Source organism: Chiloscyllium plagiosum, chromosome 23 (assembly GCF_004010195.1).
Source record: "Chiloscyllium plagiosum isolate BGI_BamShark_2017 chromosome 23, ASM401019v2, whole genome shotgun sequence".
NCBI lineage: Eukaryota > Metazoa > Chordata > Chondrichthyes > Orectolobiformes > Hemiscylliidae > Chiloscyllium > Chiloscyllium plagiosum.
Window position 1 is genome coordinate 34524098 of NC_057732.1, and position 22137 is coordinate 34546234.

The 22137-nt window shown below is 45.5% G+C and overlaps 1 protein-coding gene across 4 annotated transcripts in view; it reads left to right on the forward strand.

Moving 5' to 3' along the window:
• Positions 1-632: 632 nt before the first annotated feature.
• flncb (filamin C, gamma b (actin binding protein 280)) overlaps positions 633-22137 on the forward strand; it is a 58017-nt gene continuing 36512 nt past the window's right edge. For 2 of the 4 annotated variants that reach the window (XM_043713903.1, XM_043713904.1), the window contains exons 1-13: positions 633-1146; positions 10574-10822; positions 12664-12761; positions 12944-13091; positions 13360-13478; positions 13652-13729; positions 14758-14920; positions 16659-16859; positions 18347-18472; positions 19315-19452; positions 20084-20210; positions 20789-20925; positions 21207-21400. In XM_043713903.1, the coding sequence (XP_043569838.1) occupies positions 810-1146; positions 10574-10822; positions 12664-12761; positions 12944-13091; positions 13360-13478; positions 13652-13729; positions 14758-14920; positions 16659-16859; positions 18347-18472; positions 19315-19452; positions 20084-20210; positions 20789-20925; positions 21207-21400 (2115 nt within the window). In that variant the 5' untranslated portion in view covers positions 633-809. The remainder of the gene's footprint in view (positions 1147-10573; positions 10823-12663; positions 12762-12943; positions 13092-13359; positions 13479-13651; positions 13730-14757; positions 14921-16658; positions 16860-18346; positions 18473-19314; positions 19453-20083; positions 20211-20788; positions 20926-21206; positions 21401-22137) is intronic. The other 2 variants (XM_043713905.1, XM_043713906.1) reach the window with 1 other exon arrangement.

Below are 22137 nucleotides of genomic sequence, written 5' to 3' on the forward strand. Positions count from 1 at the left end.
ACAGGTTAAACCCCGGGGTGGAGTTAAGATGAGGCCAAGAGAGTTAACCCATTGAACGCACAAGGCAGATTACACCCAGGGGGTAGATTTAAGAGAGTTAACCCTCTATTCCTGATGAAGAGCTTTTGCCCGAAATGTCGATTTTCCTGCTCCTCGGATGCTGCCTGACCTGCTGTGCTTTTCCAGCACCACTCTGATCTCAACTCTGGTTTCCAGCATCTGCAGTCCTCACTTTCGCCTATTGAACGCACGAGGCAGATTAAAGCCAGAGTGGAGTTGAGTGAGTTAACCCAATGAGTGGAGGGTGCAGTTCAAACCCAGGGTAGAGTTAAGAGAATTAACCCATTGAATGCATGAGGCAGGTTAGACCCAGACTGAGTTAAGAGAGTTAACCCATTGAACACACGAGAGAGATTACACCGAGGGCAGAGTTGAGTGAGTTAACCCAGTAAGTGGAGGGTGCAGTTTAAATCCAGGCTATGGGATTAACCCATTGCTGCCCTGGAAGCTTTGAGGTGCTGAGTGAAGGCAGCAGGGAGCGGCTGCTGCCAATGAGTGAGCGGCTATGATTAGCGGCGTGGCGTGGCCTGGCTCTGGAGTTTATATGGCCATCGCCTCGGGATTCCTGGCGAGCCTGCTCTCTGACGTGGGCCCGGAGCAGCCGTCACTCATTAAAAAGTGCGGCGGGGCCATCAGTGCGGCCATTCGGCGGCTGGTAGCCGGGCGGAGATAGCAGCAGCAGCAGCAGCAGCAGCAGCAGCGTGAGTGAGAGAGTTACCGCGGCGGGACCCGCTCTGTAAAGGCGGACAATGGAGCAGCAAGAGGCGGCGGCCAATGGCCAGGAGGACGGGGAGATGCCGGCTACTGAGAAGGACCTGGCGGAGGACGCTCCCTGGAAGAAGATCCAGCAGAACACGTTCACCCGCTGGTGTAACGAGCACCTCAAGTGTATGAACAAGAGGATCGGGGACCTGCAGAAAGACCTGAGCGATGGCCTCAAGCTGATCGGCTTGCTGGAGGTGCTCAGCCAGAAGAAGATGTACCGAAAGTACCACTCGCGGCCCAACTTTCGCCAGATGAAGCTGGAGAACGTGTCTGTGGCGCTGGAGTTCCTGGACAGGGAGAGGATTAAACTGGTCTCCATCGGTAGGAACAACAGCCCTCTCTCCCTCCCCGAGGGACAGGGCAGTCCCGGGTCTGTCTGTCTGTGTGTGTGTGTGTGTGTGGTTGGGGGGGGGGTGTGAGTGACTCCAGACCCCAAACCCCCGCCCCCTGCACTGGCCCGACTTCTCACTGCACAGGAGTTTAAACCCAGCACTTAGCTTCCCCTCAAAAATATCAATGTGAAGAAATCGCGAGTGGCTTTTGCCAAGAGCGAAAGAAAGCCGAGCGTTACACCCCATACGCGTGTCTCCGGAGAGGAGGCAGAGTTAACGCGGCTGCTGCTAAACTTTGATTAGAACTGGAATGAGTTTGTTGAAGAGGAGCGGATAATTGTTATCTCTGTCTTACTAAGGCCATTGGAAACCGGTTTAACAATCCCCTTTAGTAGCAAAGGGGATGGTCGGAGTGGGGAGTGGGGAGTTGGGGGGGGGGGGAAATAGCTGGGTTACGGGCAAAGAACAAGAAAGTGTGGATAATTTTTGTAAAGAGCTGACACGGCCACGGTGGGCCGAATGGCCACTGCGCTACGTTTCGGTGAATATTGCGTTGACTTGAAGTCTGATTTTCTATTTATGCAGAATCTTATCACATCTCTCAGTAAGGCCAAGCAGTGCTAGAGCTGCAGTGAATTACTTGGCAGTGACTTCTTAGATGAAGGGAACAGCTATTAAACCCACAGCAAGATTCCCACAAATGGCAATGAGATGGTTCTGTCAACACTGAGTCAGAAAGCGCGTGTTTGAGTGCTAGCGCAGAGACCTGAACCCATAAATCCAGACTGACCTCGGGAGTGGGCTGCCATATATTGTCTGCCCTGGTGTAGGTGCAGTCCCTCAGATGAGGCATTAACTCAAAGCCCTCTCTGTGGATGGATGTAAAAGTCCTTGTGGCACTATGTATGGGGGGAAAAAAAGCATGGCCTGACCAATATTTATTAATAAGACAGAGTCTGGTTACTGCTGTTTATGGAATCTTGCTCTGTGTAAATTGGCTGCAGCATTTCTGACATTGCAACTGAGACTACAGCAGGAGGGTTGAACAGATATAGGTTGTACTGAGGCTGTCTTTGTGGTAATATTGGTAGAGAGAATGTTAATTGTGGCATTGGAAGAATTCCTTAATCTTCACTCATTGGGTCTTCTGCACACCAGCTGAACTGTGGGCCCCTGGCTAACATTTTAACTGAGGACCAGTGCAGCTCAGTACAATACTATCAGTTGAGATCATTGGTTTAAGTATATGAGTGACAGGGTGTGAGTGTCCTGCAGTTGTTAATTGTAACAGGTGCAGAAGTAGAGATTTGTAAAAATTGGCACAGCCTGTTAGTGATCACAGGGGCTTCTGTTAGTGAGGGTGGGGGCTGGGGAGTTCCTAATTTCTGGCATTGACTGGAGGCTGACACAGATCGTTCTCAGCCCTGGTCTCCTAGTTGACCAAGTGGAATGTCTGATTTCCACATCCCCCTTCACCACCCAGATTGCCAGTGTCCACCTCAGCTCATCTGCTGTTGGAACTCTCATTCGTGCCAGTGTTACCTCTAGATTCAGGTATTGCCGTGATCTCCTGGCCAGCTTCCCATCTTCCACTTGCCATACATGGCGACTCATCCGAAACTCTGCCTGTGTCTTATCTCTCTCCCTGTTTCTCCACCAGCCCTGCCCTGTGCTTGCTGACCTTCACTGGCCAAAGTTCTCATCCTTGTTTTCAATTCTTCCATAGTCTCCTGCCCTTCTACAAGCTGTTAGAGGTCTTTGTATTATTTTAATCCTTGTAACTGTTGGGGAGCATGCCTTGAACAATCTAGACCCTGATTTCTGGGGTTCCAGCATTAGCTCCTCTTAAGTTATTCCTGAGCCAAAAGTCTGAAGATTTCTTCTCTTGGCTTCCTCTCTACTTTTTTGTGATTTTTCTCTTGTGAAGTATCTTATTGTTAAAGGTGCTCTACAAGTGCAAATTTGTGCAACAAGGGAAACTGCTGCTTGCCTCTCTGGCTGTTTTGTGACAGGCAGTATGGCAGTGGTGGGGGCTGTTTCTTACTGTGGGTCAGAATTAAGCAGACAGTATTTTGTTGGACAAAGCCAGTAACCCCACCGTAGACAAGCTGGAAATTGCCAGGCAGGTCAAGCTCTATCAGAAAGCTATAGTTCAAGTTTTGCTATATACCCACAGGACACTTTTTTTCTCAGTGTTCAGTGAGCACTCATGTCTAAATCCAGCTGCCTTGATAGATAGATGAGTCTTGTATTTATTTTGTACATTGCCAAGTCCCTGAAGTCAGACTTGAACTCTCAACCTCTTAATTTACAAAGTGAGAGTTACTACCACAAAAGGAGAGGGACCCATGTTCAAGCCTCTAGTTGAACCAAACTGCTCACTTAACCTTAAGTTTGTTACAAATTGCTTTGGGGTGTCTGAATGAGAATTGGCTTTTCAGTTCTGAGTCTGTTCTATTATTCAAGTAAAATGTATCCACCTGTATCTTAAAATATGATTGATCCGACATCACGAATGAATTGGTTCTCAGTTTCTGCCCCCCTCCCCCATTTTGAGTCAAATCATTCTCTCTAGTAGCATCCAGGTTATCCCTGACCGTGAGGTATCTGGTTACCCAGCAGTGGTTCTGTGCCTTACCCTTCCAGAATATTCCCCACACTTGCAAAGTCACGCCTGTCCCAAGTTGCTATCCATCCCCCTCCTCCATGAACTGAGCTCAGGAGCTATATACAGCTGCCTGTGCAGCTGGCTGGAATGTGTCAGTGATAACCTTGGAGTCTGACAGCTTGCGATGTCACACTGCTCTCTTCCTGTCCTGATGCTCATTTGTCTGACTGCTGGGTCCAAACCACAGTGTGCTGTCAAATACCCAAATCTCCCCAGGGTGTGACTGGTTCACTTCAGCAGTTTGAGTACAGAGTGGGGAAACTTCAATAACCATTAGACTGAATCTGCACTGGTACGTTGAGGTTTTTGGCAGATAGTTTGTCCCTCCCACATTCCTAATGTAGTTGGCAGAGGGGGATTTATCCCAGAAACCCCTTCTATGTCACAGCCCCACCCCCACCCCAAACAGTGGCTCAGTGGTTAGCACTGCTGCCTCAGTGCCAGGGATCCAGGTTCGGTTTCAGCCTTGGATGACTGTGTGGAATTTCCATATTCTCCCTGTGCCTGCATGGGTTTCCTCTGGGTGCTTTGATTTCCTCCCACAGTCCAAAGATATGTGGGTTTGGTGGATTGGCCGAGGGAAACTGTGTATCGTTTCTGGGAATGTGCAGGCTAGGTGGGTTAGCCATGGAAAATGCAGAGTTATGGGCATACAGTAGTGGGGTAGGTCAGGGTGGAATGCTGTTCAGAAGACCAGTGTGGACTTAATGGGCCAAATAGCCTGTTTCCGCATTGTAGGGATTCTATGATTCCAACTTTGAATCTCTCTCATAGAGTGAGTACGTCTCTTACTTACTTTCTCACTTCTTCTACTCAATAGAGTGGGAGCGAAAGTGCCAATGTCAGCACACAGGAACTCAGGAGCATAATTCCACATGAGATCAAATAACTGTTGCCTCTCTACAGGTGAGAGTGTGACAGTATATCTGCTGTGGACCTGAAGCTGCCTTATGTCTAGTTTTGGTCCCGTTGAATCGAAGGAAAGATGTACTGACACTGGATAGCCCAGAGAAGGTTCTCCTAAGTTGATATCAGCTATGAAGGGATTTTCTTATGAGGAAAGATTGAATAAGTTGGACCTGTGCTCACTGGAGTTTAGCTGAATGAGATGAGATCTTTTTATTGAAACTTTGGTGGTTTAATAGGGTAGACATGGAAAGGTTATTTCTCCTCCCCATAAGGGAGAATCCAAGACCAGAGGACTTAATCTCCAAGGAATGAGTTATTCATTTAAAACTAGTTTGAGGAATTTCTTGAGGGTTGTCAAATCTGTGTCGCTCTTTACTGCAGAGGTCTGTTGAGGCTTGATCATTTAAGTATATTCAAGGCTGTGATAGACAGGTTTTAAATTAGTCAGGGAATCGAGGGTTATGGGGCGAAAGGCAGGAAAGTGTAGTTGAAGATTCAGCTCAGCTATGATCCCACTGAATGATGGAAGAGACCTAACTGGGCCAAGTGGCCACCACCTGCTCCTACACCATATAGCTTTGCTTATTGCTGTCTGGAGGTTGTGGTGGCAGTTTGATTGGTTTCTGCCAATTCTTTGGACATTTGGCAAACCCACATCAGGCCCTTGGAAGACAATGTAAACATTCATACTGTAAATTATTTCAACGTGTTGGCCCAAGGTCTGGCCCCTTATGGTTAAGTGTTGGTCCTCTTGCATTCTGCTCCCCTCTGCCAGGGTTTGATGCTGTTGCTGTTCCTGCCAGTCACTGACTGCCGTGTTTGCAGGTTTTAACCATTTTGTGAATCTGAGCTTCCATCCTAGCTTGCTGATCCTCTCCCTGCTCCGTCCACTGAGGAAAGTTTATCTGATGTTGGTTAAATGATAACCTTTACTCCAATGACCTGACCTGTCCCTTTGCCATTCAGTTATCTAACTTTTTTCCTGTCCTCCTGCTTTGTTACTTTTTGTTTATCTCCTTGTTTTTAGGATCCTTCCATACCCTAATGTTTGTGTCGTTTATCTGCTGTCTATTATGCATTGGATTAGCTGAATAAACTGGTTGGGAAAGTTGAGTTTATTGTGAAATGCAGTATTTGATTATTTGTAGATTAGTAGTATTCTTGGATTCTGAGCTAGGCACCGAACAGAAATGCACACCTTTTTCATGGCTGGTATATCTTGGAAAAAGGACCCCATAACACAGGAGACCCAGGCCCCAGTGTTGGCCTACTGTTCCTGCCTATTATGACTTTGCAAGAACAACTAGGAGGAGAATGTCAGTGTCTACATTACCGTTCAAACTCAGCTGGCAGTGATTGTGACTTTAAGAGCAAAATGGGATAAAGAACCCATCAGGGCATATAATCTCGTGAGACAATATTGCGGTGGGGAGGAAACTATGACCAGATAGAGGGCCTCCAAAATGAGTTTGTTTGGTAGCATAGTGTTTGAGATATTTCAGCTTCTGGTGAGACCAAAATTGGTGGCTGTGTAGTTAGTTAAAATTAAATACAGTGGATGCTGGAAACTGAAATAAAAAGAAAACACTGAAAAACCCAGCATATTTCTCCATATCTGTGGAGACAGAAACACCATTAACATTTCAGGGTCATAGTTGTTCATAAGTGATCCACCTGGGAATTTGGAAAGAAGAGGTTTCTATACAGTGAATGGCTTGAATGCTGGACCCATTGGCTCAAAGAGGAATTGCTGAATTGAATGGATGCATGCAAGAGAAGCTAGATAAACTCCTTTGGAAGGGAAAGGAATGGAAGTTTTGTGTAGGTTCCTGAAATGGTGTGAAGGAGAAACAGTGATGTGGTCCTTTTGGGCTGAATAGACTGTTATAAGTACTTCTTACTTTTGTGAAGAGATGCTACCTGACCTGTGCTTTTCCAGCACCACTCTAGATTAGACTTTTGTAAAGATACAGCTTCAGCCCATGTCCAAATTAAGATGTTAGACTGAAGATGCTTTGAAATGTGGCAACTGACAAATGTCTATCAGCAGGGGGGGGTTTTGGGAGAGGTGCTCAGAGGGAGAGTCTTGCATTTATCCAGAGCTGCTTGTGATCTGCAAGCATCTAAAATTCTTTTGTGGCTATTTTTAAATATACCCAGGTTCAGTAAATGTCCACAATCAGAAACGTATGATATTTTTGGGTTGGGAAATAAACGAGCCAGGAAACTCTTAACTCCATCTCTTCAAAATGACAGGGTGGATATTTTTACATCCACCCAAGCAGGCAGGTCTGGCCTCCAGTTAATGTGGCATCTGAAAGTTGGCACCTTAGTGCAATTCTCCCTCAGTGTTGCTTTATAGGTTTAGAGCTAGATTTTCCAGCTCCACTCTCTGGAGTGAAACTTGAAACTTGTGAAGTGATTGTTCTACAGAGTCACTGACACACAAGAGACAGGGAACTGTATCTTTTAGGAGGCAGTTAGCTGGAAATTGGAACGTGATATCCTTTTTTTTGTCACTTAATCCCAAATTCTGATTGTCCAGAATCAACTGAAACTGGTTTTGGTTCAGTTACCAACTAAACATGTCTCTTCGCTTGCTCACCTTTGAGCATACACCGGGTCCTGAATTTAAAAGTAAGAAACTACTGATTCTGGATACTGATTGGAGCCTCAATTTAGCTCCACACCCACTCCGTTTCATTGTCACTCTCTAACCAGCACCCCCATCTGTTTTTTAATTCCTCCACAGGATGTGGGTATCACTGGCTAGGTCAGCATTTATTGCCCATTCCTGATTGCCCAGTGGACAGTTGAGAATCAACCACATTGCTGTGGGTCAGGAGTTGCATGTAAATGAGATCTGGTAAGGACAGCAGCTTCCAGATGAGTTCTTTCAACAATCAACAATGGATTCATGGCCATTAGACTCTTGATTCCATACTTTTATTTTGCTGTGGCAGGATTTGAACCCAGGACCCAGAACATTCCCTGGGTTCCTGGATTAACAGTCCAGTTATAATCCACTAGGCCATTGCCTCACTCACCTACACTCAATCCCAACACTGTGCAATTGTACAGACTCCTGTTTGCTCTGCTCAGCCTGGCTAATACCTATGGTGGAAACAGTTGAAAGTCTAGAATAATTTGGGATGTAATTTTGACTTGATGTTTGGAACCTTATGAAGCTAACAAACCAAGGCCAATATGGATTTGCTGAAGGCAGATTAAGTTGGTCAAAACACCCAATCAGGTTTTTTTATTTTTATTTTTTTTGGAAGAAATGGAGAGGTTTGATGAAGATGGTGTAGTTGATAGGATGTGTATGACTTTTCAAAAGGAAATTGATATGGTACCATCTAATACTCTTGGGGTACAATTCAAAACCCACAGTATTGAAACACTGATACAAACATGGCTGAAGGATTGAAAGTAGTTGAAAATATTATTTTCTGTCCCTAGAAGACAGTGTTATTTTGCTTGGTCAGAATGATTTGGACTTGATCATAAGTTTGAAGTTTGCAGATGATATGGAAGTTTGGAATTGTAGTGAACCATGAGCTGGGTGGTAACATAATTCCGAGTATTTGGACTGGCAAAGTAGGCAAACACAATCAACTGAGGTGTGGAATGATATGATTTGGTAAAAATGATGGATGACCTCAATGGTACAAGTTTTTAAAGGAGGTGCAGGAACACCGACTTGGAGATCTATGTTCACAAATCTTTTGAAGGCAGAGTTTAGGAAAGCTGATTTTTAAGAAAAGCAGCGGGAGCCCTTGGCTTTATGAATAAATGCATAAACCGCAATATTATGTTAAACTTGTATAAATGGTTGGCTTAGCCCCAGCTGGAGCATTGTGATCCGTTTGGGGCCTCGGAAAGGAGGTCATGGCTTCGGCGAGGGTAGCAAGTAGCTGATCAGAATGGTACCCGGGCTAAGGGACATCAGTTACATCGGCTGGAACTGTTCTCCTTTTGGAGCAGAGAAGGTTAAATGGAAACTTATTTTTTTTTTGATTTTGAACTATTCAAAATTTATGAATGGTTTTGGCACAAGAACCAGAGATGTCATGAGGAAATTATTTTTACACAGTGAGTTGTTGAAATCTGGAATGCAGCATGGTGGAAGCAGATTCAATAATGTTCAAAAGAGATTTGGAAAAATAGTTGAAAGGAACAACATTGACAGGGCTTTAGGGAAGGAGTTGGAGAGCATGACAAATGGATAACCCTTTGTTTAAAAGCTGGCAGTGCTACAATAGGCTAAATGACCGCCTTCTGTGCTGATCGTTCTATGAAGTGCTAATCACTGTCACTCATTGTTCAGGATAATGATTACTGTCTGGGTAACTGTTCACAGCTACAGTTTGTTTGAGGTAAAATGATGTAACTGTGCAGACTTGCTGATTTTAGATGGTTGGAGAGAACCTTTTTTTTTCTCATCTATTTAGAATACCCTGTATTGTAAAAGTATGAGTCACCCCGCCACCCCCTCTTCAGTACTGGTTTGTGTCTGGGCAGTTATATCACCTGTAGCTGCGGAATGTTTACAGCAGACTGTGTGGCACTTTAGCTGTCCAACGTCAGGCTTTATTTGGTAACAGATGAATAAGGATTTCTCTAGTCTGACGAGTGAGCGAAGATTGGTCCCACATCAACTAATGGTGAGAGTATTACCCTTGTGGTCTGTCTCCCTCGGAGGCTGTGGGAGGGGGCACTGCAGTGTCTGTGCGAGGAACACTGGGTGGCTGCATTGGGAGTGGGTGTTTAGTGCAGAAAGTGATCCGTGCAGAGGAACTGCTGGTGGAAATCTACATTTCTGAAGTTTCCGTTCATCATGGAATTTCTGATGGCAGTGTTTTCAGTGACAGGAACCGAGGTCATGAAGGGGAAAATAAACTAGACAAAAAAACCCAAAAAAACGATGGACACTGGAAAAAGAGTCATAAGGAGCTGAGCTCAGCACACCATCATCCCCAGACCTGGGTGAGGAAATCCATGTTGCCCACAGTGCACCAGCCAGGATATCTGTGGATGGGCTAGAAGATTGCCAGCAGTGGCCTGAGTTCAGGAAACCTTCAGATGAGTGAGGCAGATATTCATGTGGGGAGAGAGTCCCTCATGGGGAGGGGTCACTGGTGTTTCTCTTCATCAGGCTGTGGGATGTCACTGTTCAACATGACCTGCTTCATGACCCTCAATGATGTATTCTTCCTGTAAATCGCATCTGACGTTCAGATAGTCAGTTGAGTATCTGGCCTGTCCCTGCATACATGAGCCAGGGAAGTACTAATGTGGGTTGGATGCATTGTTTCACCAAGCACTCACTCCCAGGACCAGTCCAGTGTGGGTTAGATAAAGAATCCCCTAATAAAAACCTTCGAGGACTTGCGCAGCATGGATTAGGTGGGTTGGAGTCTGTGTTGGTTCAATGCTTTGGGAATGTTTTTGCCCCTGTGACCATCTAATCTGACAGCATCTCCTTGAGCCAAATCCTGTCCCCTTTTTTTCTTCTCCCCCACCAATCTCCTTTCCCCTTACCACTAGCCGCCTGTGTTTGGGCACACCTTTACCACTACTGGTCTAGGAAGTGTACATCAGGAACGTTACTTGAACTCTTTTTTTTTTTCCCCCTCTCCTCTCCCCTTGCCCCACATGCCAGTAGAGAAACCTTGTATAAATTTCTTCCTTTTTCAATTTCAGATTTTCCTTTCCTAAGTGTTCTTCACTTGCCCTCCATCTTGCAAGCTCAGCACTGTGTTCCTGTTTTTGATGTTTTAAATGTTTTGAAGTTGTTGCTCAGTAATGACTCTGTCCCCTGTTTTTCTTTATTCAGACAGTAAGGCCATTGTGGATGGGAACCTGAAGCTGATCTTGGGTCTGATCTGGACCCTCATTCTCCATTACTCCATCTCTATGCCCATGTGGGAGGATGAGGATGATGAAGATGTCAAGAAGCAGACTCCCAAGCAAAGGCTGCTGGGATGGATTCAGAACAAGATTCCACAACTTCCAATCACCAACTTCAACCGGGATTGGCAGGATGGCAAGGCATTGGGTGCATTAGTGGACAACTGTGCCCCAGGTGAGGAACTCTGTGGATGTGGCATCACCAATTAGTGGGGGGTGCAGATTTCAGAAGAGCAAGAAGACTTTTGAGGTTGGGTGCCAGGATCGTGAAGTTAAAACATGGAGCCTGATTCTGTAATTGGTCATCGGTAGGTGCATGTATTTTGAGTGTTTGGGGAGATGCAGGGTGGTGATGTTGGGTTATTGTAGGCAGTAGGCGGATCACGGAACACTATCAATGTCTTAATAAAATGAGCCAATTTTAATGTAAACTGTATGATATGCTGAGATGTATACCTTTGCCCTGATACAGTTCAGAAACTAAAGAGCAAGATGTGGTACCCTCGATAGAGCAAGCCAGACTCCCTGCTTCTGCCAGCAGCATCCTTGAGACCATCACTTATCTTCTCCAGTGGGGGAATCAGTACAAACCCAAAGGCCCACTTGTCCACCAGGAGCAGGGATTCTGTGAAATCATTGGGGGAAAGTAGAGCTCAGATAGCACAGTGAATGTCGAAGATTTGCTCCAAAGAGCAAGGAGTCCAACCATCTCTCGCATCACCATCTCCCCCAGTGGAGACGAAGTGTAAATAGTGGAAGAATTGTGCAAAAATCAGAATTCCACGTCCTCACCTGTTCAAACCCCACTCACATAGCGTGTGACTCAATCATTTTAGATGGTTTAGTTATTTCAGGATCCACAGCTCTGGAGTGAACATAAGTCACCCTTGCTTGCCAAGGGACTGCCTAATGTGACAGCATTATAGAATTGTCTGTCAAGAATAGACATTAAAATAGGTGGTGTCACTGTGTGGGGGCTGAGGCATGAGGGGACAGGCAACTGCAAGGGATACCGGCATGGACAGGTTGCAGATGGGTGTTAACAATGACCCCATGTCTGTATTTATTTCTCTATCTTCCCTCCCCTCCATCCCCACCCTGCCAAACATGCCTCTCCCAGAGTTAACATGAGGTTCCTGGTGTTTACCTTGAGGCAGAAAAGTTCAGACTGGGTTTGAAAGCACAGCGAAGTGGTGTTGAGTGTACAGGGATTTGAGAGAAAACAAAAGCTGGTATGATTTGGGCCCAGAGCAGGGGCTGATGTTGTGAATTATCAATCTTGTCAATCAAATATGTAATCATGTTGAGATCTGGTGATCTTCAAATAAGGAGGCCCCTCCCCACCCCCATTACTTCAGTCCTCCTCCAAGCCAGGAGCATTTGGTGCTGACCATTCACTGATCGCAGTTTAAGTCTTCAGGGAGCTACATTAGGATTGAATTTGGAGCTACCCTGATCTGTGGTAGAGGGAGTTTGAGGCTCTTCTGTATGGCAATGTTGGAGTCTTTATTATTGGTGTGACACTTGAGTGAGAAGCTGTAGGTTCATGCCAACCACAGACCCATACCCATAATTTGGGCTGATGTGCCCAGGGCAGGACTGCAGGAGAGTTGCACTATACCTGGAGAGGGTAAGGAGAGAATGTTGGACTGTCCAAAGTGTAAACAGGACGAACACTGCAATGTGGGGCAGTGATAATGAAGGAATGCTGTGTAATTGAAGGGGACAGTACAGGGAGAGTGCTACACTGTTGCATTGATGGAGGGGCATGAAGCAATGGTATACTGTTAGGTGACAGTATGGGGCGAGTGCTGCACAGTCAGTGGAGACAATATGTAGAATAGACTGCAACATTGTCAGAGCAAGAACTAACTGGAGGGTCTTAATGGTGGGTGGGACAGTCCTGCTATCAGAACACAATCTCTTGTCCACCTCCATGTGGCTTTTCCCAGCAATGTACTAAGGATACAATGTTTCCCTGCTCCTTGATTGCAAGATTTCTTGTTATGCCTGCAGGTCTGTGCCCTGACTGGTTGGACTGGGACCCAAACCAACCTGTGGACAATGCCAGGGAGGCCATGCAACAGGCTGATGATTGGCTGGGAGTCCCTCAGGTACGTATCTGTTCAGTTACAGCAGATTCTGTGGAGCAGCTTCATGGAATCTCTGCTGTAGTGAGACATTGATCCCCTGTAACACTGGATTCAAGCTGCCATCTTACTGCTGCTGTTGGCTTTGGGAATATTCTCCCTGCCTTTGTCCTCACTGATTTCTCTATTGCTTCCTGTCACTGTAGGTGATTGCTCCTGAAGAGATTGTAGACCCCAATGTAGATGAACACTCAGTGATGACCTACCTCTCCCAGTTCCCCAAGGCAAAACTCAAACCTGGTGCCCCCCTCAGGACCAAAATCAACCCCAAGAAAGCTCGTGCTTATGGACCAGGTAAGGAACATAGGACTGGAAAGAGATTAGCATTTAATAGCTATCTAGCCATTTGAGATCATAGTTGATCTGTGACCTTAATCCACCTTTCCTTGTATCCTTTTAATTCCTTTTGTTGGTTAACCAAATCCTGTCCATATTGGAGGTAAAATTTTAACCATGAGTCTTTTTAATAGAGTTCCATAATTCTAGTTGTCTGCACTTTTTGACCTGTGTCTAATGTCATACTATTAATGTCTGATATCATTAATGTTTGACTTGGTTGCAGGAATCGCCCCCCAGGGTAATGTGGTCTTAAAGCCAGCAGAGTTCACAGTGGAGACGATTAATGCGGGTCTTGGGGAGGTCCTAGTCTATGTGGAGGACCCTGAAGGCCATACTGAAGAGGTAATGTGTGCAAGTCTTGGTTTAGTCTGTGCTGTGGGTATGCTCTGACTACTGTAGAACTGGGACTGAATCCCTCCTTCCCTGAGTGACTGATAGCTGCTCTGGGTGGGTGAGTGACCAGCACTGGTTAGTGTGGAAGGGCACTCACTCAATTGTTTCCTTTCTTTGTACAGGCCAGAGTGATCGCAAACAATGATAAGAATCGCACATACTCGGTGTCCTATATACCCAAGGTTGCTGGACTTCACAAGGTAATTCTCTCACATTCTACTCCAAATATGCACTCTGCTCTTGATTAACCAATTCTCATTGTCCCCCTCCCTGATCCTTGAGTTATTTTTTTTGTGCATAGTTAGGTTTGTGCTGGGTTTCTCTTCATTGCCCTGCAGACCTTTCAATGACAATGTCGAGAATCTGGGGAAAGACCGAGTCCAACAGGACTGGACCAAGCTTGTAACTCCTCAAGTGAGCAGGAGGCGGCCATTCAGTTCCTTGAGCTTGTTCCTCCATTCTATTACTTTCATCTCGACCCCACTTGCCCTACATCCCTTACACACACAACCCCAAACAAACTATCAACCTGTGTCTGACCTCCTGTGTTTTTCCAGTGCCATATTTTTTGACCTCCCAACATCTGCAGTCCTCACTTTCTCTGGCTCAGTAAACCTTGAGCTCCAGCATCGATAGGTTTGTGATGCAGAGGGTCCAAGGTTTTGCTACACCATGTGAAGAAACACCACCTGACAGCAATGCTGAACAAGCTATCTTGAATTTTAAGGTCATGACCCCTTGTTCAGGGCTTGTTGTCGAAGGTGATGGTTTCCTTCTGTCTTGTTAATCCTATTTAGCATATCTCTTCCTAATTTAAATCTCTCCACTCCATGGTTTAAGATCTCTGCAGTTTGTGGAAGGCTCCATTGAATCATAGAATCTCTACAGTGTGGAAGCAGGCCATTCAGTCTATAGTGTCACACTGACCTCCCAAAGGACATCCCACCTGGTTTCTGTAACCCTGAATTTCCCATGGGAAATCCAAATAGCCCATACATCCCTGGAATCCATGGGGCAATTTAGCATGGCCAATCCACCTAACCTGTGCATCTTTGGAGTGTGGAGTCTCTGCAAACCCATGCAGACAGTCACCAGAGGCTGAAATCAAACTCCAGTCCCTGGCACTGAGGCTATAGTGCTGCCCATAGGATGGCGATTGTTGAATGGCCAAAAAAATCCTAACACGTTATCTTTTCTTTAATCGTACAGTCCTTGTGTTTATTTCTAGGTAACAGTTTTGTTTGCTGGACAACCGATTGACAAAAGTCCTTTCAATGTTCAAGTTGGCATGGCACTGGGTGATGCCAATAAAGTAACAGCCCGAGGGCCTGGCTTGGAACTGAATGGGAATGTGGCCAATAAACCAACGTACTTTGACATATACACTGCAGGTAAGGAGGGCAATGAAGATAAATCCTGCTGATGGCCTCCATGGCAAGATCAATAAAATGCTCTGGGAATGAGCTGTTGGACTGGGAGTGTTAATAACTTGATTTGAGATGAAGTGGGGTTTAATGATGGGCTTGTGGTTAGAGTATTGCAGAGTTTCTTGGTGATGTGGTTTTAAACTTTAAAGCAGTGGTTGGTTAATAAGACTTTAAATCACATTTGAAACTAATTAGAATGTGTCATTATTCCAAAAGAGTCAGATTGGTGCATTGTGGAAGGAGACCATTTGGCCTGTAATGTCTGTGCTGGCTCTTTCGAAGAGCTGTTCAGTTTTGACTCACTTTCTCAGTTGTTTTCCTGTCGTCCTGCAAAGTTTTCCTGTTCAATACATTTCACATTGTGACAATTCCTACAGAGCCCCATCCACATTGCAGGGGGTGTGATACAGATTGTATTCTCAAGGAGAAGAAATTTCTCCTCCTCCTAGTTGTTCTTCTTTGAAATCGGTGTTGCTGGAGAGGCAACACAGTGCGCCTAAGTATTGCCTGTCTGGGTAGTGTGCAGTACTCTTTAAACACCAGCCCGTCCCAGTCGAACTGTTTGTCTTATTCATTCACCTTCTTCGCAGTGGAATAGCAACCTCATGTAAGTCTGACTTGATTTGATCTCTCCTTAGCATTATCTGCTCCAGGAATAATTGCCACTACCCCAGTCACTCCACAGGAATGAAGTCCTTATTCTGTCATCCCTGTAAAGTCCCTCTATCCTCAGTAGGAACTTGCTAAGGTTTGTGTCTAAAATCGCACTCAGCACTCTAGCTGGTGCTGAACAGCCAGTTGTAAAGTCTCACTTGCTGCCTTTTTTTGTTTTATAAACAATGTCTCAATCTGGAATGCAAAGTATCCTCCGTTTCTTAATCACCTTTTTTAATACTAACTAACACTACAAATCAATCTGTTCCTGAGCTGCCACAAGCTAATGTCATCTGGTTTATTGTTTGTTGTCCCTCCTATAGTGAGCCATCTCATGCTATATCTGAGAAAATGTATCTACCGAAAACACTGTTGATTTTCACCAGTTTCTGTCTCTGACCTTCTGAAGTCTGTCAGCTGCATTGCAAGGTTTTGCATTATTTGTGTACTTTTGAAATTGGTACTTCATCTATTCACATTCAGGATAGTTAACAATAAAACAAGTAGTGACTGTATTGATATTGGCTCACTGGGGGCGTCCCACTTTTTGTGCAACACTCCAGTCAGGAGGATACAAATAATGCATACTTCATTATTCTGTACATCCACCACCCAGCTGGTTTTTATAATTAAACTACCATCATGCTGCTTTTTTTTCTCTAAATAAGTCTGTGAAAATTCATGCACTGCTTTCAGTAACTCGTTACTTCAAGGATTCTATCTGTTAGATACTAATAACTAGTTGCTTCTCAAATCTCTGGAGTTCTCCATTTTAACCTGTGCTGCTCCAAGTTTGAATTTTTGATCTTTTTAATGCCCTATAACTTTCCCACTGCTGACAGATTTAGCCTGTAGTTACAGATCTAACCAACATTTATGTATCTTTTTGTTTTTTTTTGTATCAATTGCAGTCCTTCAGTCAACTTCTGATTTGTATGTTTAGTGATGGGATCAATGTAGAGTTCACAAATTTATATAGTGCTGCTGGATTATGGCAATTGCTGTCCAGCTTCAACATACACGGTGTCCCTTGTGTTTACCTTTTTAGGTGCCGGATCAGGAGATGTCGGGGTTGTTATTGTTGATCCCCAGGGTCGGCGGGACACGGTGGAGGTAATTCTGGAGGATAAAGGTGACAGTGTAATGCGCTGTACCTACAGGCCCCTACTTGAAGGTCCTCATACCATCTATGTAACATTTGCTGGGGCCCAGATACCCAAGAGCCCTTTCACTGTCAACATCTCAGAAGGTACGTTCCACAATGGGTCCTTTCTTTCTGTGAGGTGGGTCTTTTCTTTCTCCTCCCTTGGCTCCCCTCTCCCTCTTTGGGGGCACTCAACAGAGTAAGGGTGTGGTTGGTCACTAGCTGGAGGGGAACGAAGCTCTCTGCCTCTAAGGCAGAAAGAATGGAAACTGGAGTTCAGGCTGGGGGGGTGCCAGGAAAGGGTATGGGGTGGTTGAGGAGGTAGCCACTCGAGAGGGTGGCTGATACTTGCTGGTGGGCTGAAGAGGCCAGAGATTGGAAATGGCAGATATAGGAGGCTGGATCTGCAAAGTGGCCAAGTCTCCAATTGCAACAAGATCAAGGATGAACAATGGTGCTAGTGGAGGCCAAAGAGGTGCAGCACATGAGGGTTAATGGAAGCAAAACACTATCTTGGGGGAGATCACATCTGTTGATGACACTTTGTGAACAGAGGCTTTCACATTCAATGTTTGTGCTGTTGTTCCAAACAGCTGTAAGTTGGTCATGGTTTATGTTTTAGCATTTAATGAAGATGAGCAGTCAAAGGGATGATTTTGACATTTTATTTCTAATGTGTGTTTGTTAGTTTTTATTGTACACCATGATGTTCCAAGTGCTTTATTATTTATGATGTATCAGCCAACTCAAACACATCAAGCTCTCTAATCAGCATTGTAATCAACCTTTCATGATGCAGATTGTATTTTGTGATATTGATTTTGAATAATAAACATTGAACCAGGGTGCTGTGGAGAATAATCCTGCAATAATGTGAATAATACAGTGGGATCCTTTTAGTGTAGTGCTATGGTGTGGCACTGCCTGTGTTGTGAGCTGAACCATCTGTGGTATGACTTGACTGTCACCTTCTCCTTTGAACCAGGTCATTGTGAATATGCACAGTAAGATAGACAGACAGTCAATGAAGTTACTGTCTGGTTTGACTGAAATCCTGTCTGTCCCTAATTACCCCTACGATTGTGCCCTGACCTAGTCTTGTAGTCACAGTATTTATGCCTGTTCCAGTTCTGTTTCTGGTCAATGGTAATCTCTTACCACTAGCGCATGATTCAGTGATGTTAATGCAATTGTTGGCTGTTTGGTTTAGTGCAGTTAGTTAAGAGGACAGGATGTTATAGTGACTTGCCCGAGGATAAGAATGACTAATGTGATTAGTTAATGGCAATGCAAGGTTGATTAATCCAGTTAGTTGGAAGGTGACTTTGAGACTGGGCTGCAGTGAGTTAATGCATAAATTCCTCCACCTGTTTCTCAATGACCAGGCCAGTAGAGATGGGAGCTGTTGATGGGAGGGATGGTGGGTGAGGTTTGCAGCTCCTTGAGAGCATAATTGCATTTTCCTCCACCACCACTGCCCTCCCTGCCAACTGAACTGCAGGAAGCCACATGAACCTTCATCTCTCACACTGTTGCATCTCTTATTTCATCTTCTTCTCTTCCGGGTGACTTTGTGCTTGGACTGACCTCAGGAGTCCCCTCTCCAACCCCGGTTGCTGCTCCAGTTCCGATTACGATCGTTCCTCAGTCCATTCGCACCCCGCCAGCAGACAAGGCCAAGAAAGCTCCACCCCCTCCTCCCAAACCAAAACGACCACGTTAGTATTGGCCTGCGATGAGTGTCTGCTTGTGCTTGTATTTGACTTGAGGGGTGTGGGTCCTGCTTCTGTCTGAGTGAAGGCCACCAACTGTGTGACTGAAGGCCATTGGTTGTGCTTCTGAGTGAGTGAGCCTGACACAGGTTGCTGCAGAGCCTGTGCTGGGCAAGTCATGATGACTGGTTCATGGAGCCTGTGGAAACCCTCAAGTCTACAAGGATATATTGACTTGACCTTGCTGGTTCTTTACTAACCTGGAATGTGATTGTTCAGTCGCTTGGAACACTAACCCAGCAATCTTTTTGAAATTTGAGGTGGAGGGGGGGTGATTTGTTAGCTGTCCTGTTTGGCTGAGATCTGCATATCTATCTTTTTCTGTAAGAACAAGTTGATGGGAGTTTGTAAGCTCTTCTCCAGACTGGCTTTGTCTCTCTGTCTTGACTGCTATGAATTAGTGGAGGTGGGGTAGTTAATTGACTGAAATCGTCAGTAGATCGGTTTTAGATTTGGCCACCTCATGTACCCACCCCCACCTAGATCAACATATGTTTCAGAGGAGCCAAGAGCCTGGCCTGTCTTCGAAACCAGGCATTGGTGAACTGTGCCCTGGTCTGGGGTGGGGCCTATCGCCTCTGTTACATGTGGTGATGGGGTGGAAGGTTTCTGTAGCTGATCCTGTGGTGAGTCCAGCTTCTCTTTTGTTCCTGGTGTAACCAGAGTTGCTGCAGTGCCTGGCTGATGGGATGGTGTTGCCTCAGGCCATGGGAATGGAGTGGTGGAGCTGTCTGGGTGGCATTCTGCCCTGGCTCATTGGCACTAACTCTGAACTCTGTTTCTGGCAGCATGCAACCCAAATGCGTGTCGAGCCTCTGGGAGAGGCCTGCAGCCTAAAGGGGTGCGAGTCAAGGAGATGACTGACTTCAAGGTCTTCACTAAAGGCGCAGGAACTGGAGAGCTGAAGGTCGTCATCAAAGGACCCAGTGAGTTGGGGTGGAGGGCTGAAACTGCTGCTGAGTGTTGTGGATGTGGGCAGAGAGGATGGAAAGGCCCTAGAAGCTGCGGTATAGCCTGGCAAGGGGCTTAGTCCTAACCTGCTGTGGTTAGGCTGCTTCCTGTTGTCAGAATCATTAAAATGTATGATTTCGGAGGGGGCCATTCAACTCCTGTCTGTACTAGCTCATGGAACAATTGCCCAGCTAGTCCTGTTCTCCAACCCTATTTATTCTAAACTTTTCATCCATTCCCACCATCTGTTGTTTTGACTGTAAATTTGCCATGTCCCAGTAAATAGTGGAAAGCTAAAAAAATTAATAGGAAGCTATGCAGTGACCATGTTTTTTTTTTCCCCAGCTGCTCTCTCCCTGGTGAATGGTAGTGCATTTGGGTATGCTGGAAATCACCAGCTGGCCCTTGGACCTGGAAACAAACCTGGGTAGTGGGATATGCAGCAGTGATCAGTTCCCCATGCTCTCGCTTTGTAGACCTGCAGCATTAGTTCACTAGCCAGCAACCAGGACATCTGAGAAGCCCATCCTTTCTGAAGAAGCTGTAATGCATGAGAAATTGCCAGTAATAGTCACTGTCTTCTGTGAATACTTACTTTCTTTCCAGAGGGTACAGAGGAGCCAGTCAAAGTTCGTGATGTTGGTGACGGTGTCTACGAATGTGAATATCACCCAATGATTGGGGGAAAGTATGTGGTGACCATCACTTGGGGCGGTTATGCTATTCCCAGGAGGTGAGTCATGCCTTGCAGTTCAGCAGAAATGTAACTGTGTGGCTAAATTGGAGCCATAATATTGAAACCAGGAGATGGGCAAGTGTGCAGGTTGAGCTTGCTGAACAACACAGGGCATGGGAGTCTTGATCAACATTCTTTGAAGTTAGAGAAGTCCATTCAACAGTCTCAAATAACGGCAAGGAAGAAGCTGTTCTTGAACCTGTTAGTGCATGTGTTCAAGCTTCTGTATCCTGTGAGATGGAAGAGAGTGTTACTGAAGTGGGAGAGGTCTTTGATGGCAGCCTTTCTGCAGCAATGGGAAGTGTAAATGGAGTCCATGGATGGGAGGTTGGTGTCTATAGTCTGGGCTGTATATGCCAGTGCAGTACAGAGGGAGAGCAATGCAATGACAATCTGGGTTCAGGACTCCGGTCTTTGCATTGAGGCCTGAATGCACAACCACCTGACTCAGGATATGTGCCAGCCACTGAGGCAGAGAAGCCATTTGTAAATGTCAACCCTTTCTGTGCAAGATGAAGCGAATATGGAGCAGTAGAAGTTGTTGGTTGTACTGAATCACTTATTTTCTTCCTCAGTCCGTTCGAGGTGGAGGTTGGACCGGAAGCTGGGGCTCAGAAGGTGCGAGCCTGGGGACCAGGCCTGGAGACTGGGGTCGTGGGCAAGTCGGCTGATTTTGTTGTTGAGGCGATTGGAACTGAAGTTGGAACACTGGGTAAGCATGTTTGTTGCTGGTTTCACGATGGGGTTCCCATATCTACAGGCTGCACTGGTGCCAAACCCTGTTGATTCTCTTCCACTCGGTCTTTAACTCCTTTTTCACCTGGTGATGTTAATGGTGTGCACACAGGCCTACAGCAAGGCTATTGTTAAATGTCAATGCTCCAAAAATATCTTTACTTTGCTATCTTCCTTATGCTCTACTTGCTGTAGGAATGTCTAGTGGAGCTTGTTCAATGGTTGTGAATAGTTTAAATCTATCTGTTCTGTTTTCAGGTTTCTCTATTGAAGGGCCCTCTCAGGCTAAGATTGAATGTGATGACAAAGGTGATGGGTCGTGTGATGTGCGGTACTGGCCCACTGAGCCTGGTGATTATGCTGTGCATGTGATCTGTGATGATGAAGACATTAAGCACAGTCCCTACATGGCACACATCCTCCCTGCAAACAATGAATGCTTTCCAGAGAAGGTGGGTGTCATGTGTAAACAAATCCCAGGAATCTGGCTGTGACCACCATGTGTTTCTTGGCTATGGAGTATTTTAGAATTTTTTTTCTCATTCAATGACTGGGCCAGCATTTATTACCCATCCCTATTTGCATTTTGATTATCCTTGTAGCTACTGCAGTCCTGCAGCTTTAGCGTTCAGGAGAAAGTTCCAGGGTTTTGACAGATCCCATAAAGGGATAGCAGTTATAGTTCTGAGGCAGGATGGTGAATGGCTTGGATGGGAGCTTTGCAGGCAGTGGTGTTTTGTGCGAGTGCTGCCGTGTGGTTGAAGTTGCAAATTTTGGAAGGTGCTGTTGAATGAGCTGTGGTGAGATACTTCAATGCCTCTTTTAACATCCCTCTGATAATGCAGTATTCCCTCTGGACTTGCTCCCAGGTGCTGATCTACATTGCTGGCCTCCAATCACATGCTATGCTCTGTGGATCAAGAGAACAGCTGACTGCTACCTTCTTGGACTGTTCAGCATGGCTTGTATATAATAGCCTTGCCAGTGATTTATCTTTTTTGCTGCATTCTGTAATTAAGGCTTGTTTTTAAAAAAATTAGTTATAGGAATTGAAGTGGTGGTTGATTTCTAAGTCCCAATGTGAGAATAAAGTACTTGGCCTGTGTAACACTGGCATTCCCCTGTCTGCCTTGACTGATTACTGGACACTTTGGTGAAGTCACTGCTCATTATATCATCTCACTCAATC